The sequence below is a fragment of the Mchenga conophoros genome, linkage group LG23, assembly GCF_057382185.1.
Source record: "Mchenga conophoros isolate Kocher_MC1m ecotype Shallow Benthic linkage group LG23, M_conophoros_male_GT1.1, whole genome shotgun sequence".
In the NCBI taxonomy this organism is placed as follows: domain Eukaryota; kingdom Metazoa; phylum Chordata; class Actinopteri; order Cichliformes; family Cichlidae; genus Mchenga; species Mchenga conophoros.
This window is the reverse complement of record NC_140547.1, coordinates 38,296,590-38,313,780: the sequence shown is the minus strand read 5'-3', so window position 1 is coordinate 38,313,780 and position 17,191 is coordinate 38,296,590. Positions and strand designations below refer to the sequence as shown.

Here is a 17,191-nt window from a genome sequence, read left to right as displayed (position 1 = left end):
ACTCTCCACGGAAATAATGTGCAGCATCTGCATGTGCTCATCTTTACTGTTTGATTTGTTTTGTTTAGACTACTCCCTCTGCCGCAAACCAGGAGAAGTTTATGCCTGCCGGAGCATAGCTACAGTAAGAATTAGTCTTAGCGGCATTTCAGTGGCAAAATGCAGACTTGTATTTGATCGAACAGCTGATTCTCCAGTGCTTTCTGCACATTTAATGTTCCCGCTCTTGCTTTTCTCAAAAGTGACTGAGGCAAGCTGTTCAGTCACTATCTGACACACATTTTTAAAGCAGGTGAAATTGCATACTAGATGAGGACATCATCGCCGTACGAATCCAGCCAATCCATTCCCATATTGTGCTCTTGATGGGTTGAATACATCAGTCAGTCATATCATAGCGTGCTGTATATGAAACAGAAAACTGTCCTTTGACTCAAAGTGTATGCTGGCCTTAAATAAAGTCTAAAAGGGATGTTTCAGCTGTCTCCCGACAAATATTTCGCATTTTGCAGAGCTTAAAAAGATGAACAGCTGATTTTGGAGTTATCCTTAGAAGCAACAGATCCATTTCAACACTTTCCGGCTTTTGAGTTCCACTCCTCTCTATTCGGTTTCCTTCCACGGATTACGCTTAGATGCTTCTGTTTCTGCTGATCTTCAGTCATCTGGAAGAAAAACATATCCACTCTCCACTTTAGAATCCCAATCAGAAGCTCTTGCACCCAGAAGACACACTGGCCATGGCGTTAACGGCTGTGCAGATCTCCAGTGTGCAGCCAGACATTCATCTATTTGTCTTTGTGCTGCTGCTGGTGCTGCTGCTGCTGAGAGCAGCTTTGGTCCAACCTGAACTAAACTGCTGTGGCCTCGTCTCCTTTATCCCATAATCCCTCTCATCACAGAGAAAACAAATCCACGCTGTGTGTGTCTGCGAGTGTGAGCATGAGTGTTTCTGTGTGTGAGCGTGTTCAGCTGTATATAACTATGTGAGGATGTGTGTGTGTGTGTGTGTGTGGAGGGGGGAAGTAAGAGGATTTTGGGAGACCAGCACCGCGTGTATGGAAACGCCGCTCCAGCTGAGAGCTGGAGTCACACGGCAGGAAGCAGGAAGAGGAAACTGAAAGTTCACCTGGACGCCATCGCTGCTTTACTTGCCACTTTTGGTCTTTTTGCAGAAAAGGGGAAAAAAAACCAAGAACTTTCCCTAAGTAGACAGGAATGTCGTACAATAAAACTAAAAAGATGAGCGAGTTATAAAATAAATGCTAGTGTTAGAATAAGAAGTTAAATGTGCTTAGAATGACAATGCTAGCATGCAACCCCTCAAAAGATAATGATTTAGCAATTGTAATTTGATTACTTAGTGTCAAACCTCTGGTAATACACAGTGGCCAAAGTACAGCCAAGACTTAAGGGGGTGCATGAGGAGTTTTAATGGCTCAAAAGCAGCATTAGCTTTACAAAAAGTGATATGTGTAAAAAAACAAACAAAAAAACCCCACTAGTATCATTTCTGTATTATCTGTCCTGTTGTATTAAACATGTCAAACATACATACTGTGAATGAGTACTTGCCCCATTTCTTATTCCTTGTAGTTTTGATATGTCATATCAAACATATTTTTAATATTTGTCAAAGATAACCTGAGTAGATACAAAATGCAGTTTCTTACTGCTGATTTCATTCATTTAATCCAAGCCTATCCAGGCCTGTGTGAAAAAGTAATTGCTCTCTAAACGTAATAACTGGTTATGCCGCGCTTTGGCAGGAGGAACTGCAATCAGGTGTTTGCTCTAACTGGCAATGAGTCTTTTACATCACCGTGGAGGAATTTTGGCTCCCTTTTCTTTAAAGTATTGTTTTAATTCAACCACACTGGAGCTTATTCTTTTTTAAAAATCATGAACAGCCTGTTTGAAGTCATGCTAAAGCGTCTCATTCAGATTTAAGTCTGTAATTTGATAGTCCACTCCAAAACCTTTATTTTATTGTTTGTTTACTTTTCATAAACCTTTCCAGACTGATCGATGTCAGTGACTTTGTTTCTCAGCTGTTTCTTTAGATAGTCGCTTGATGTGTTGCTTTTTGAGATCCTTTAGCTTATTTCTCTTTCATTCAACAGGGCCTGAGTGTAGCTGGTGAAACTGAACTTTGCTTCCCCAAAAAATTTGATTAATCACTGTAACGTCGGACCCAAGAAACATAAGCCGGGCGAATATGGCGACAGCAGAACTTTTATTCAATACTGTGGTTTTGCATCGGGACACAGACACTCCCGCTCTCTCCCATTGCTGTCACGTCCGCTCTTCTCTCCGACTGTCACTGCCAACATATAGAGAGAGACAATCAGTGACAGGTCCCCAGCACACCTGTTCACCCCGCCCCTGCGCCGCCCTGGGAGCTCACTGCATCACCCCTCTTCTGCAGCTGGCCAGAGACCACACCCACGCCACAATCACAAAGGGGACAATTGCTTTTTTATACAGGGTTAGGTGGGTTTGGATAGCTTTTGTCCCTTCTACTCCTCCTAATATTGAAATTTTGTCAACACTAGTGACACCTTTTCAGTAACTGTTACAGTAACTTACATTTTACGCTGTTACTTTACAACTAACTTTGTACGTATGGACAACATGGACAGTTATAAATGACCCTTGGGAATTTGGGTATTTTTTAACACATATTCTTAATGCCATGAAAGGGAAACTCTAACCCAAATGAACTATTTTATAGCTAACCAAGCAGTTCATAGCACCTACAATTAACCTGGGGGTAAAAATGAAAATAAAACAATCACTAAGGAGGTGTCCAAGTGGGATTATACGTACTGTCAACTGCTGCTAAATGAGTCTTTCAGATCCTTCAAAGATGAAAAATGTCAACTTGCTGGGAAAGGTAAAGCCAGAGTTACTGAAATTAAGGACCATATATCTGTATAATATAACAAACTTCATAGTTACTGTATATCAGACAGTTTTGTAGACATTTAGGTTTATAACCAAACTCTAACATGGAAAATAAAGCCAGCAATCTTATTCAGTCCAGCCTGGGTAACACCTGGACCATTACTGCTCTGCAGTGTTGGTCAAGTTACTTGAAAAAAGTAATCAGTAACTAATTACTGATTACTTCCCCAAAAAATTAATCCCGTTACTTTACTGATTACTTATTTTCAAAAGTAATTAATTACTTAGTTACTTAGTTACTTAGTTACTTTTTAAAAACACGATTTACAACCTGACGAGGTGATAAAGCGATAGATCTTTCAGCCCAATTCTACTTTTTCTACATAATCCATCATACAAAATGTAATCAAATAGAAAAGTATCTTTTTTTAACTTGTTTTATCAGTTTTAATCTTTTAACTTTATGCAATCAAGCAAAAATGTAATTATATGCACCATTCTCTGACTTGAATAAATTAGTTTAACATTTAAACCTATTTTCTACACATTCCAGCTCATAAAATAAAATATTTTTTGTGTTTACACTCACTCTTTCAAATAGATGCAAGTAAAACACAGCAGAAAATAAATAAAGTCAAAGACTCAGCGGTCCTGTTGCTCTATTTTCACCTGTAAAGCAGGACTGCGGTAGGCGGAGGTTTACCCTGGTGCAGGTGTGCCACGGTCAGTTGAAGAATCCGCGAGTTTCTCTGTGAGTTTCCCATTACGTCGTTGCGCACTCGGTGCTTGCTTGGAAGTTTAGGGGGTTTTTTCGCTGTAAAAAGAAGTTTTCTTCCCACGCACGATGGACGCTAATGTTTTTGTCACTTTTTATGGAATCAAACTCAAACTAAGGTCAGTACTTCCACGCTTTAAACGCTCGCTCATACTCTCTCCCACAATCGATATGTGATCCATTGTTGATCTGCACACAGCTGTTGTCACTAACGGCGCACTCGCTTACGTCACTGTCGTGAGACATTCTCGCAAAAAATCACGGTTTTAGTAACGCAGTAACGCAGCATTCCTACGGGAAAGTAACGGTAATCTAATTACCGTTTTTGCAATAGTAATCCCTTACTTTACTCGTTACTCGAAAAAGTAATCAGATTACTAACGCCATCTCTGCTGCTCTGTATCAAAATCTGTCAAAATAATTTTTCAAAATGGAAAATTATAACCCTTTAATTCTATGTTCAATCACTAAATTACCATTCGTAACTTTGTTCGGCATCACAAGTGTTACAGCAGCATGTTTAAGATAACATTTTTATTATTAACCGCACTGAAATGTTTTCTATCCCTACATATGATTCAGGCTTCTTTATTGCTTCTCTCAATAATTCCTAATATTTCCAAAATGGAAGGTATTTCTTACTAAATAACGTCTGTGGAGAAACGTACAAACTTACATAAAAATTAACCCTGAAACCACACCATGTCTCTGTCTAATTGAAGTGGTAAAGCTTAGTTTGTGTACACAAGCCCCCACTCATTCCTGTTTCCTCCTTTGAAGAGTTTTACTTCAACCTGCGGTCAATCCAATATGCATTCAAAAGAGACAGCAGGGTCCTTTGTTCATAGGTTTGCCTTTGCTGAAAAGGACAGTGTATTGACTTCAAAAAGGTGTCTTTTATTTTAAATTGATCAACTCGTGTTTCTCTCCAAAGCTTTATCCAAGGGATTGATTTCTCTCAGTCATTCACACCACTCCTCAAAGTCGTTTTACAAACTCCATCAAAGTCTTTCTCAGTCTTTCAAAAATGTGTACAGGCAAAAACTGTATTTAGCGAAAGAGTGTTAGCCACAACTGAGTGAAAAGATAACTTTCAGACTTTATCACGATAAGACCATTAAGCATGGATTAAAACAGTATTAAATTGTAACAATATTTTATTGATTAAATCATTTTAGGCTGAGTAAAATGTTTATAAATGGACCACCTTTATGCTAGAGCTAAATGCTACAATTAGCTTGTTTTCTAGATATTCCATTTGAGAATCTCTTCAGAAATGTATCACTTTCTAAATTTTGTATTTACATCAAAATGGAAACAAATATTAGCTGTCTGAATGCATTTAGCTTTTCTGATAACCATGAGCTTTTTTGTTTTTGTTTTAAGTTTTGACTTTTTCAACACCCAATGAAAAATGTTACCTACAAAGGTTTTTGAAATCCATCATGTGGGAGATTATGAATATCATATTTGGTGACAAATTTAACCAATTTATCTTAAATAAATATTTTACCAAGAAGGTTAACCCACTTTTGATGCTAAAAATAACAACTTTTTTTGTTTTTTTTACATATTAAGCTCCTGAATTTTATAACATCAGTAAAGTTTAAGGCAAATTATAAAGTTAGTTGCCTGTTAAAAAAATCACACTAGAAAGACAAAACCTACAGATTTTAACAGAGGAAAACAATATTTTTCATCTGCTGCCTAACGTTTAGATGACTGTGAGTTTTAACTTACATCAGTTTTATCTCAAGGTAATCTGTTAAAAACTAACATGAACAACCCATGATAACACATGAAGTGTTGCTAGCTAGATAACATGAATGCCATATTTAGCAGGAGTTCTACTGTATAGAATTACAGCTACCTTTTACTCTACTGATAACATATTTTACTATTAGAAAAAAAAGAATACATTTACATTTAAAATAACACTGAAAATGAAAATAAAACAGTGTGTTTTTTATGTATTAAAAACATCAGCCTACATATTGATATATATTAATATATCATTCAGTTTAAATTTTAACACTCTTGCTAAAATGAACATTGTATTTTTGTTCTAATAACTTGTGCTGTTAGTAAATATATATGTTACTTTTATCAATGACTAATATAGTTCACGTCATCTGTGAGTTACGAAAAAATTAAAAAAATATTAAAAGTGCCCCCACTCTTCTGTACTTAAAAGGACTTTACATAGAATATTTCTTAATTAGTTGTTTGTAATTTGGCATTAAGTAATCGACACATGATTATGGTGGTATTTTTGAGTGCATTAGAATCCCCTTGCTTTCTTCCTGTAGTTAATCTCTGCTGCCAGTGATTTGTTATGGCCGGTCTTTCATTGACTCTCATTAAAGATATCGATCCTCTCAGTCTTTACATTAGCCTGTTTTAAACACTAAGAACAAAGAGTGATTTATTAGACTCAGTCTATATCCTCGTACATATACAAAGGCACAGTATCAGTTTGTGGGACCTTATTACACCTGTATATATTTGCAGACATGGTGAATAAATGTCTGTGCTTGCAAAGTAACAAAGACTGCGGTTGGTCAGATTGCTTTTTGCTGTATCATATGTCAAACCCCCACGGAAAACGGTAGAGCCAGCTGGCACGGACTTTGCTCCTCGGCCACATGCTCCAGTCAGCAATAACGCACAGCCCCAAACACTGTGCTCAACAAATGTTTCATTTCTTATGTCCTGCAGCGATTATTTGGGCTGTTACTGTCCAGTAAAATAATCCTTAAGGGTCAGACAGCACGTATGCCTTATATACAGTAGTCTATCAGATTGGATTAAAATGCTTCTTTTTTTTCTCCAGTATGATTGTTGAAGAGTTCGTATAATATTGTGCAAATCAAAAATCACTAGAAAATAGCTTGAATGATTATTGACTATTGGAATCTGTGATAGTGGTAACCTGAAACTGAAGGCTTAGGCTTGGGGTTAGAGTCGAGCTAGTCTAAGAAATTTATGACATTCAATATTATGTCAAAGTTTTAGACGCTTCAAAGGTTTTGATTCTTATCCATCAAGCAATGCTATGATAGAGCTCTCTGGTCAGCATCAAATTCATCCAGCATCATGACAGCAACCCCAAACAATCAGTCATAAAAAACCATTTCAGCGACAAAAAGAACAAGAAATTCTACAACAGATGGTATGGCCCCCACACAGCTCTGATCTTAACATCCTGAAGGCAGTCTGGGATTATATGAAGAGAAACAGCTAAGACCAGCTAAGTCCACAGAATCGTAAGACATTTAAAGGCATTACTTTAAGATCAGAGATCAGCCATACTGTTATTTTCTTTTCTTTTTTGTCCTCTTCGATTCTCAATTACGTTATGCTTATGTGCCGTGTCTAAGCGGGTTCTCTGCTATTCGCTCTTACCTTATATGTCTGCTTTGAACCACTAAACCCTGACATTATCGGTCTCTATGTGACACTCTTTGAAGGAAAATGGGGTACAAAGAAGGGTCTGAGTCACTGAGCCATTTCTGCATTGGCCTTTACTGACACACAGTTTCAGCTCTGACTTCGAATCAGCAGAATTATGATTCAAACAAGATGCTGTAACATTTCAATGATCCAGCCTCAAGAATGAGGCCATTTGAAGGACCGTCTCTGCCAGTGGCCTGTCTACTTATTACTGCATGGAGTGAAAATAATTTTGTTTGACCTCCCTTTTTTGAATAGACTATAGACACACAACACGCACAACCACAAGGGGAGATATTACATTTTCAAATCCCCTCAAGATCTTTAGGCAGACTGAGTGAAACTGCACAAAGGCAAAGCTCTCCCAAGATGCTTTAGCCTACATTATAACAATACTTACTGCAGTCAGTAGGGTAAAATCCACCTCCCCCATCTTGAGTGGCCTTGCCAATTCCCACCACTTTACACTCTATAGAACAACTAGGGTAATTTCAGATCAAGCACACTTCTGTGGGAGACTTGTTTTCTTTCTTTTACAAGCTAAGCAGGATGCATCTCAGAATACAAGGATGTGTAGGTCAAGTGGTTGGGAGGAGCTTTGTGAGTTCCCTTCATCTTCAGTTCCCTCACGTTATAACATGCCAGTCGAGTCTTCAATAAAAATTGTTCGTCACAATCTATCTTTCATAGACAGAGAATTATTAAAGTGATTTAGGAAAAAATCTGGTCGTAGGTATTTCACCTGAATGGACTTGAGATGGCATGCAAAGAGAATGTATTTTTACTTTCTGTGATTTCACACTACCAAACACGCAAAGGCTCCTTTGCAAAAGCTTCACAATTAGCCTGAAGTAACGGTGTGCATGTTTCGAGAACACCTTCTTTTAACTCAGCAGGAGGCTCCATTAACAACACCCTGGCTCTGGTTTAGAGGTCCCGCATAAAAGCACGGGATGAAGGCTGGCTGTCTTTCTTCTGGTTTAAAGTTTCAGAAATAAAGAGGAGTGCGGGAAGCAGACTTAAATCCCATACAGACTGTGATAACAGCTTGTGGGTTCGTTGCGTTTTACACTGTGCAAGCAAGCACCGTGTAATAAAATCTTGGTCACAATCTGTGCCGTGTTGTGCTATAAATTTTGGAGCGTGTCAGATTGTGTGATGGATGCCTGGGAAATTGGAGCTTGACAGCATCACTTAGAAAAATTGCAAACAGAGACGTATCATAATATCATCATCCTAAATCATCCTTTGGCTCAGTAGTCTATCAAAAGGGAACTTTTAACCATCGCAGCTACATTACTATATGTATTCACATACAGTGGCTTGCAAAAGTATACACGTGAGAAGTGGAACAAAAATCATACATGATTCCAAACATCTTTTACAAATAAATAACTGCAAAGTGGGGTGTGCATAATTATTCAGCCCCCTTTGGTCTGAGTGCAGTCAGTTGCCCATAGACGTTGCCTGATGAGTGTTATAGACTAAATAGAGTGCACCTGTGTGTAATCTAATATCAGTAGAAATACAGCTGCTCTGTGACGGCCTCAGAGGTTGTCTAAGAGAATATTGGGAGCAACAACATCATGAAGTCCAAAGAACACACCAGACAGGTCAGGGATAAAGTTATTGAGACATTTAAAGCAGGCTTAGGCTACAAAAAGATTTCCCAAGCCTTGAACATCCCACGGAGCACTGTTCAAGCGATCATTCAGAAATGGAAGGAGTATGGCACAACCGTAAACCTACCAAGACAAAGCCGTCCACCTAAACTCACAGGCCGAACAACGAGAGCGCTGATCAGAAATGCAGCCAAGAGGCCCATGGTGACTCTGGCCGAGCTGCAGAGATCTACAGCTCATCACTCTGAACACACCATCGCCACTGTCAAATATGGTGGTGGCAGCATCATGCTCTGGGGGGGCTTCTCTTCAGCAGGGACAGGAAGCTGGTCAGAGTTAATGGGACGATGGATGGAGCTAAATACAGGGCAATCTTGGAAGAAAACCTCTTCAAGTCTGCAAAAGACTTGAGACTGGGGCGGAGGTTCACCTTCCAGCAGGACAACGACCCTAAACATAAAGCCAGGGCAACAATGGCATGGTTTAAAACAAAACATATCCATGTGTTAGAATGGCCCAGTCAAAGTCCAGATCTAAATCCAATCGAGGATCTGTGGCAAGATCTGAAAACTGCTGTTCACAAACGCTGTCCATCTAATCTGACTGAGCTGGAGCTGTTTTGCAAAGAAGAATGGGCAAGAATTTCAGTCGCTAGATGTGCAAAGCTGGTAGAGACAGACCCTAAAGGACTGGCAGCTGTAATTGCAGCAAAAGGTGGTTCTACAAAGTATTGACTCAGGGGGCTGAATAATTACACACACACCACTTTTCAGTTATTTATTTGTAAAAAATGTTTGGAATCATGTATGATTTTCGTTCCACTTCTGTACACCACTTTGTGTTGGTATTTCATGTGGAATTCCAATAAAATTGATTCATGTTTGTGGCTGTAATGTGACAAAATGTGGAAAAGTTCAAGGGGGCCGAATACTTTTGCAAGCCACTGTATAAGCTGTGTATCGGTGCTCGTTTTGGTTGATCTGTCTGTTTTTAATGTCAATCAGCATTAATCAAACTGTTCAACTGTTAATGGAACAGCAACTCAAACAAACACTCATCACAACCAGTGTATGCAGAAGAGCATCTCTAAATGTATAACATGTCAGAAGAGCACACAGCCAGAACTGACCATATTTGGATAAGACGGTGGCGTGCCAAGTTATCAGTTAACGTTAGCAAGCTAGGTTAGTACGGTGAATCAATAGTGTATGATTACATCTCAGAGACATAGATACCTGCTAATTAGTACTAAGCAACATACTATACTAATAAAATGGTAGAATTTCTCTCACTTCTTGGATGGTCTGTTTGTAGAATTAGCAGGCATAAACACAGAAAAAGGTCCAGGTCAGTGATTTGAATTAGCTGTGAGTAATCACTCCCTGTTTCTGCTCCCACTTGTTGTTCCATTAGTTAGGTCTACTTTTAAGCCTTAAACCATCTAAATGAGGTAGTTGTCATGAAATTCACCCCCCATACTTTTGTTCTAAACAGATGAAATAGCTACAGAGATGACAATCAGGCAGTAACCATGTAACTTGAATTTAGAAAATGTGTATTTCAACATAGGAGCATATGAGGATTGAGTGGCTTTTGAAGGCAGCCTCAAGTGGCCATTTGAGGAACCACAGGTAACATTTTATCCCCGATAGCTGTACTTTCGTTCGTTGCATTATATCATATATACCTTTAGTGCAAAGCAGAAAAATTTACCTCCTGATCTAAGATGCTATTGCACAATATACAGTGTAAGTCTGGTGAGAGCTGCCAGTCTCATCAAAGATGATGTGTTTGCACGAGGGCTGCAAACACATCATCTCATAAAATTCCGCATTCGTCGATGTGGAATTTTATTGTCGGCACGTCACGTAAATGTGTTTTTGTAAACTGCAATAGACTACAGGAAGTTATGTTGGCAGCAATGCCTATATGGTCTACCAAGACTGCACTCTCGCTACATTCTGCTACTAACGAAGCAGAGTGTAGCGAGAACGGCAAAACAGAAGAATGGAAAAATATGGAAATGAAGATTTGAAAAACTGTTAAAAGCATTCCTCACAAAACAAACAAAGTTAAATGCAGACTGTGTAAGGCGAAGCTTTCCTTCCACGACAGCACTACTGCAGTGCATGAGTATTTAAATGCCGGCACCCTGGAGCTGTGACGTCCATTACAACCATTAAAGAGGAGTAGCTACACTGCTTCCTAGGTGTTTTTTTCCTCGCATTAATATTAGTGTTTATTCTGAATAGTAAACCTCTGCCACTTAACATTAGGTAGTTGATTAGTAACAGTCTTCTCTAATTTTGTTTTGTTCTGTTTTACTAGTGTTAACAATGAGCGTATAGATGAGTTTGACCTGCTCATGAACCTCTCAAAGGGCTGAAGTCATGACAGAGAGCATCTTTACCATGGCTACCAGCTGCTGGGATCATCATCCAAAAAATAAGAGCAAGCCTCACTCCAGAGCATGTCCACTGCAATCTTGGATTCATGAACTGAACCGTATTACCTAATATTTTGACTTGTTTCATTTTTATCCTGACAGTCCCATTGAATAAAGTTAAAAATGCATTTGCTTATTTTCAAATTCCCGGGTTATTATTTTCATTTGGTGTGGGATGAGGTAACAGGGTGATATTCACAGGTGGGCAGGCTGGAGCCTAGAACAGGAAGTTTGCCCACAGGAAGCGGAGATGAGAGTTATTGAAATAATAGTTGACCAATCGACTAATCGAAGAAAAATTAGGCAGATTAGACCACTATCAAAATAATCGTTAGCTGCAGTCACGCTTTGCACACTGCAGTCAAGTTAACATCTCATCTAAATTAACTGGATTTGCACTACTGTCAGTAAAACAGGAGCGTCCATTGATCTGGCATCGATCTGTCACTTGAAATTTCTTAATTGGCTTGCTAATATGGCTTCTCCCTCTTCCTGATTGTACTCATTAAAACTCTGAGTTTGCACAGTCTCGGGTCCTAACCAGATAACTCCAGCTCCTGAATGTCCTCCCGCGCCGTCCTCACCCCCCTCTCCTCTCTCATTCCATTTGCTGCCTTTCCCCTCATCTCTCCTACTTATTCGGTCTTCCCGCTGTTCATAAATGAAACATTGATGAACGCTGTTAAAAGTTGCCCTAGAAGTGCTCTCACTTTATACAGCTTTACTATCTGAACACGACATGCTTCGGCTCTCAGCGCATTTTCCACACACGTGCGCACACAAATGCCTTCTTTTTGTGTGAGCCGTTGAATATTAAATCTCCATTCAGAAAGCTCCCCCAGTATCTTTCAGAGTTTGCTTAAACAAGCATAACAGAAATAAAAAAGAAAACAAACAAAGCACACAGACACACAAAACACTGCAAGAGTTTCACAAAGTTGCTAATTTGCAGCAAAGGCTTTGGAAACTCATAGAAGTTACACATATGCAAATTCAATGAATGCAGGAAGAAGTATTTTATTGACTCATCAACTCCACGGTTAATGAATTAATACATCCAGATGATCCCTGCTTACCTTCCAACCAACAACTTTACAACCATCCAACATCACAACCTCCCAATCATGCTTATCATCTATCCCCAGATAAACTGTAGCCTGACCATGTTTTTGTGCATCTCGCTTAGAACAGCCCAACCTGGCCTAGACCTGTCACCTTTACACGTTGGTTGCTACTACCTTTCATACCAGTGTCTGGAACAGGAAGCTGCTGTCACAATTTGCAGTTACACAAACAAATAAGCTATAATATGACTGTTTTGCTGTTTGTGAGCAACAACACCAGAGCTACATAAATCACCGAAAAATAATCTGCAGCAATTTTCAGTGGACTGGAAGAGGCTGGTGTTAAAGCCATTTATCAAAATGTTTTTTTCTCTAACAATAAGGTGATTTATTTCGTTTTGACCATGTCCTCTCAGGCTGCCATGACTCTAAACGACCAGATACAATCATTTGTATTTCCCCGTCAGCCAACCAAGCTGCTCGGTCTGTAGCCTAGCGGCACTAACTGCCGAAGCAGTGAGTCACTGCTCTTCTGCTGTTTTATGGTTGCGGGTGACCATTGGATTTCGGGTGCCATGCCGTGCCGCAGTGGTGCACAATAAAGCCATCCCTCTGCAAACAAATTGTCCCCGCCGATCATAATAAATGCTGAACTTTACTTGCAGTTATCAGTTTGATTCGCATCATTCTGTCCTTCGGAGATGAAACCGGGCTCGTTACAAACCCTCATTAGTCTCACTGATGTGGAAACATGCCAACAGCCTGTGATGATGGAATCAATTAATAGCTCGCCATAAAAAAATGCTACTCCAAACAAAGACATCAAAGCAGGCAGGCGGGGGAGATGCTCCTATTCAGGCTTGCCACTCAGACAACTTCAGGACCAGGGACAGCTCCCGTCTTATTCCACGGCGCCTACAGAATGTGAATGCTCGCCGTTCAAGTCGATGCACATACGCGTTGTATAAGCAGACAGAGATGTCAGGGTTATGTCAATATGTACACAGTCAGCTGCATCAATCACAGCTGTCCGGCCCGGTGAAACCTCGGGGCACTGCAGCCTCATTTAACAATGAAGCTTGTGCTGGAAAGCAGGCCACAGGTATCACCTCAGACAGCGTGACAGCAGCCTCAACAAATGCCACATTGGGTAAACTCTTTTTAAGGGCTTCACGGCTATTTGTTTGCTCATTCTTTATCTTTTCTGCGTCTTTGCAGCGTTAGTCAAAGCGAGGACGCCCCGTCCTCTCCCTGTGTAAAGATTAACTGCAATAAAAAACACGCATTTATACACAGATCTCTGCTCAGGGACTGCCTTTAACTGCACTGCCAAATGTCATTTTACAGCATTTGGCAAGCGTCAGTTTGTGGAAATGTCACATTTCTACAAGGGAGTGTCCAGTTATAAGACATGAGGAGATCACTGATGAAAGCTCAAGATCCCAGTGAGGGAGTTAAGATGGAAAGCATATGGTGGGTGAACACCCATGTGCACTTTTTAGTTACTCATATCTAGGAGGATGCCTTACTAGCATCGTCCTAGATATGAGTATCAAACGTAAGGTCCTTAAATGACCTGGCAAAGTCTGGCCCACTGGACAGTTTTCGAAAATGTGAAGGAGGGCATAGATTTTTTAGACTTTTAACTATATTTTCACAAGTTTTGCAGCTTTTCCTGCTGATAAAGACCTCACTCATTGTCATTAATACTATACCAAAGTAGTTGATGATGAATAAACAAGGAAGGTGGAGTTCTGCTGGTCGTTCAGCCCACTTAAGATCAAAGTGGGCTGTATGTGGCCCATGCTGTAAAATGGGTTTGTCATCCTGCCCTAACAGTTCTCTGATGACAGAGTCACACTCAGGACAACAGTGGTTGAAGACCACAGCATGATCACAGTAATTATTGAAATTGAAACATTGTTTCCAGTGAGATGATTGTTTTGAAAAATGGGGACCAAGTCTGCAACCACTCACAGTCAGTTGCCATCTTCAACTGTTGGTTGAAGATGGCAGTTGGTGTGCCAACTGTAGTGATAAAATGAGAACAACTCAGAGCCATCAGTCTGCTGAAAGTTGGCAATCTGTGGTAATACAGCAATGAGCTATAATGAATACTTGAGAATCACAAATCAGTTGCTGTCTTATTAAACAGAAGTAAGATAAGACAGGACGTAAAGCTTTAGTTTCTAAAAAGGGGCTGAAAGCTCACCTGGGCTTTTCTTTACGTTTTAACAAAACATGCCCTATAATGTTCCCCCTCAGGGTCCCATGAGAATTTTTATATTTTTGCGTTGTGTTAATGATTCTTTTATTGGATTTTAATGCGTCTACTCCATGTACAACACTTACACAGGAAGTGCTGTAAATAAAACATGAAGTTTGCTTGGTTTTAACATGCCAACCCCATACCTGTGTAAATATACATTTTGAATTCTTGCGAAGTAATATAAATGTAAAAGGGCATCTGCACTATGGGCTCTGTGTAAGCCAAAGCTTGATGAGCTAACAGGGTCATCTTAGTGTGTTGAAAATGGGAGCTGAAACAAAGATCAATAGGCAGCATGACTCCTACAGCTCAACAGGAGGTCTTCCTTCTCTCACCCCAACCGGTCGCAGCAGATGGCCGCCCCTCCCTGAGCCTGGTTCTGCCGGAGGTTTCTTCCTGTTAAAAGGGAGTTTTTCCTTCCCACTGTTGCCAAAGTGCTTGCTCATAGGGGGTCATATGATTGTTGGGTTTTTCTCTGTATCTATGAAGCGCCTTGAGGCGACTTATGTTGTGATTTGGCGCTATATAAATAAAATTGAATTGAATTGAATTGAATTGAATGCCTGTTTAGCAACAAGTATAGCTTTAGATCATATATTACCTCAAATGTTCCGATATAGATGGTTCCCCTTTATTCATTAACCACTCATTCTGGACCAAATAAAGTCAGTAGTCAATAAGTAAAACTGTGATTAGGAAAGACTTATTACTGTTCTTCAGTAATAAGTCTGAAGAACAAAAACAGAGCAACTACAAGGACAACAGAGAACAAGTGTAATGCCTTAAGTTGTTTCTGGACAAGATAACGGTGATGCTTGTTCTTGTGTCTACACTGTGTCAAAGTGTGGCACGCAGATAGCGTCCTCTGTATCAGCAGCAGACCCAAAACACTTTACAGCGTCGCTTTTCAACCTTTGCGGCACAGCGGTGTGTCTCTGTTGGACAACAGAGTCCACAACACAACACCTCATTGATTCTCTGTAAATGTCACGTAGAGCTCTGTGGAATCAAGGGGCAGAAAATACAAAAGGGTAGCAGAGCAAGTTAGAAATGATAGTTTTTAACATGATATTTCTGCCGTTGGTGGATCAATGATTTCTGCATTTGGCCGAAACACCCTCTGGAGTATCACTTGAACTCACCGAGGGCAAAACTAGGATGATTACAGAGATTTTATTCCACATCACAAAGCGCCGGTGTTGTCTGAAGTTAGAATAATTGCCAAAGCCTTAATTTAACTTTAATTGCTTTAACTTTACTGTATGTGTTGAGCTAGAAGAGAAAACCAAAACCTGTAATGAGATTCAGCATTTTGATGGCAGTTTGCACCCTTATGGCTGCCGAACCAAGAGTAAGAAGATGCTTAAACACTGGGGCAGAGGTAATTATACTCACCAGTCAGCTTATTTTCACACTTTGTGACGACCAAAGCCCTTGAAATGTTTTATAAGCCTTAGTATATCAATGTTATTCGGTTTTTGAGACTTCTAGATGACCAGTCTGATTCCTCCCAGATTGGACAATATATTTTTAAGCAAAAAATTTGTAAATATGATACAATTTAAAACTCATATATAAAAATACATTTTTAATGTTTCTTTTTGCTATGGCAGAAGGTTCAAGAAATACTCCACATTTAAAACAATTGAATATTCTGGAAATTAAAAGTCAAGTGAAACTGGTTTGCTCTTAGATTCTCAGAAAACCACACGTATGAAATAATTATGTACGTTTCTGTAATTGTAATAACTGCATCATTTCTGTAAGTATGCATTTCCTAAAATTGGTTTTAATCATTTGTATTTGTTCTAGATCTTCTTAAAATCCATTCCGCCCTGTGTCAGAGCTCTTTATGCTCTTAACTGAGGCCATGCCTGTGGGGAGTTTCACTATCACTATGTTTCTGGTTGGTTGGCGGCTCTCGCGTGATGCAAAGCCTCGACTACTCTCCGTCTATTTGGTTCAAGTCAATTGGAAAGGTTAGAGGGAGAGCGAGCGAGGGAGCGTGTGTGAAAAGAATCCATAGCTGCAGAATGTGCAAATGTACGGCGCTAAATACGATCGAGCAAAGCCGTTCGTCACCGGGTGCATTCAGTCCACGTCAAAACACACGCGGGCTGCAAAACATTATATCTGACTGGAACATCTGCACCCAACAATGAAGCATAATTCCACAGGCTAAAAATACCCTCGAACGCTCCCTAAATAAGATTACTCGGGAGAATGGGGATCATTAGGATGAATAAGGAACACTTATGGTCATGTCTCGCTTCTTGAATCATAATTTCCGAAAGAAAATCTCTCTCCACTCTCGGATTGTATTTACACAAAAAAAAAGGCACAAAAAACCCCCCAGACAGAGACAGAAAATAAAAACTGCAATCAAGTAGTTTATGCCGTTGATAATAACGTAACGGATGAATCCCATCACAGTGATGAAGCCACAAGTGCTCCCATCAAAAATCTTTTCTTAACAAAAATGGCAAAAATGCAACAAGTTTTTACAGACAAAAGAGTTGCTCCCCTATATTTATGATCTAATGCTAAACTATGTTGAAAGAATTCTAACTCCACATATTGAGAATCTGCTGTGTAATGAGGTGCAGTGAGCTTTCATTCTTCTCTTAAATCCAGATGCTGTTGGAGTGTTACATG

The 17,191-nt window shown here is 39.7% G+C and overlaps 1 protein-coding gene across 1 annotated transcript in view; it reads right to left on the bottom strand.

The window, feature by feature from the left end:
* The window catches only part of LOC146547773 (FERM and PDZ domain-containing protein 4-like), a 43,891-nt gene extending 43,135 nt beyond the window's left edge, over nt 1–756 (bottom strand). Inside the window, exon 1 of the mRNA XM_085264815.1 lies at nt 307–756. Within this exon, the coding sequence (XP_085120941.1) occupies nt 307–380 (74 nt within the window). The 5' untranslated portion in view covers nt 381–756. The remainder of the gene's footprint in view (nt 1–306) is intronic.
* Nucleotides 757–17,191: the final 16,435 nt, after the last annotated feature.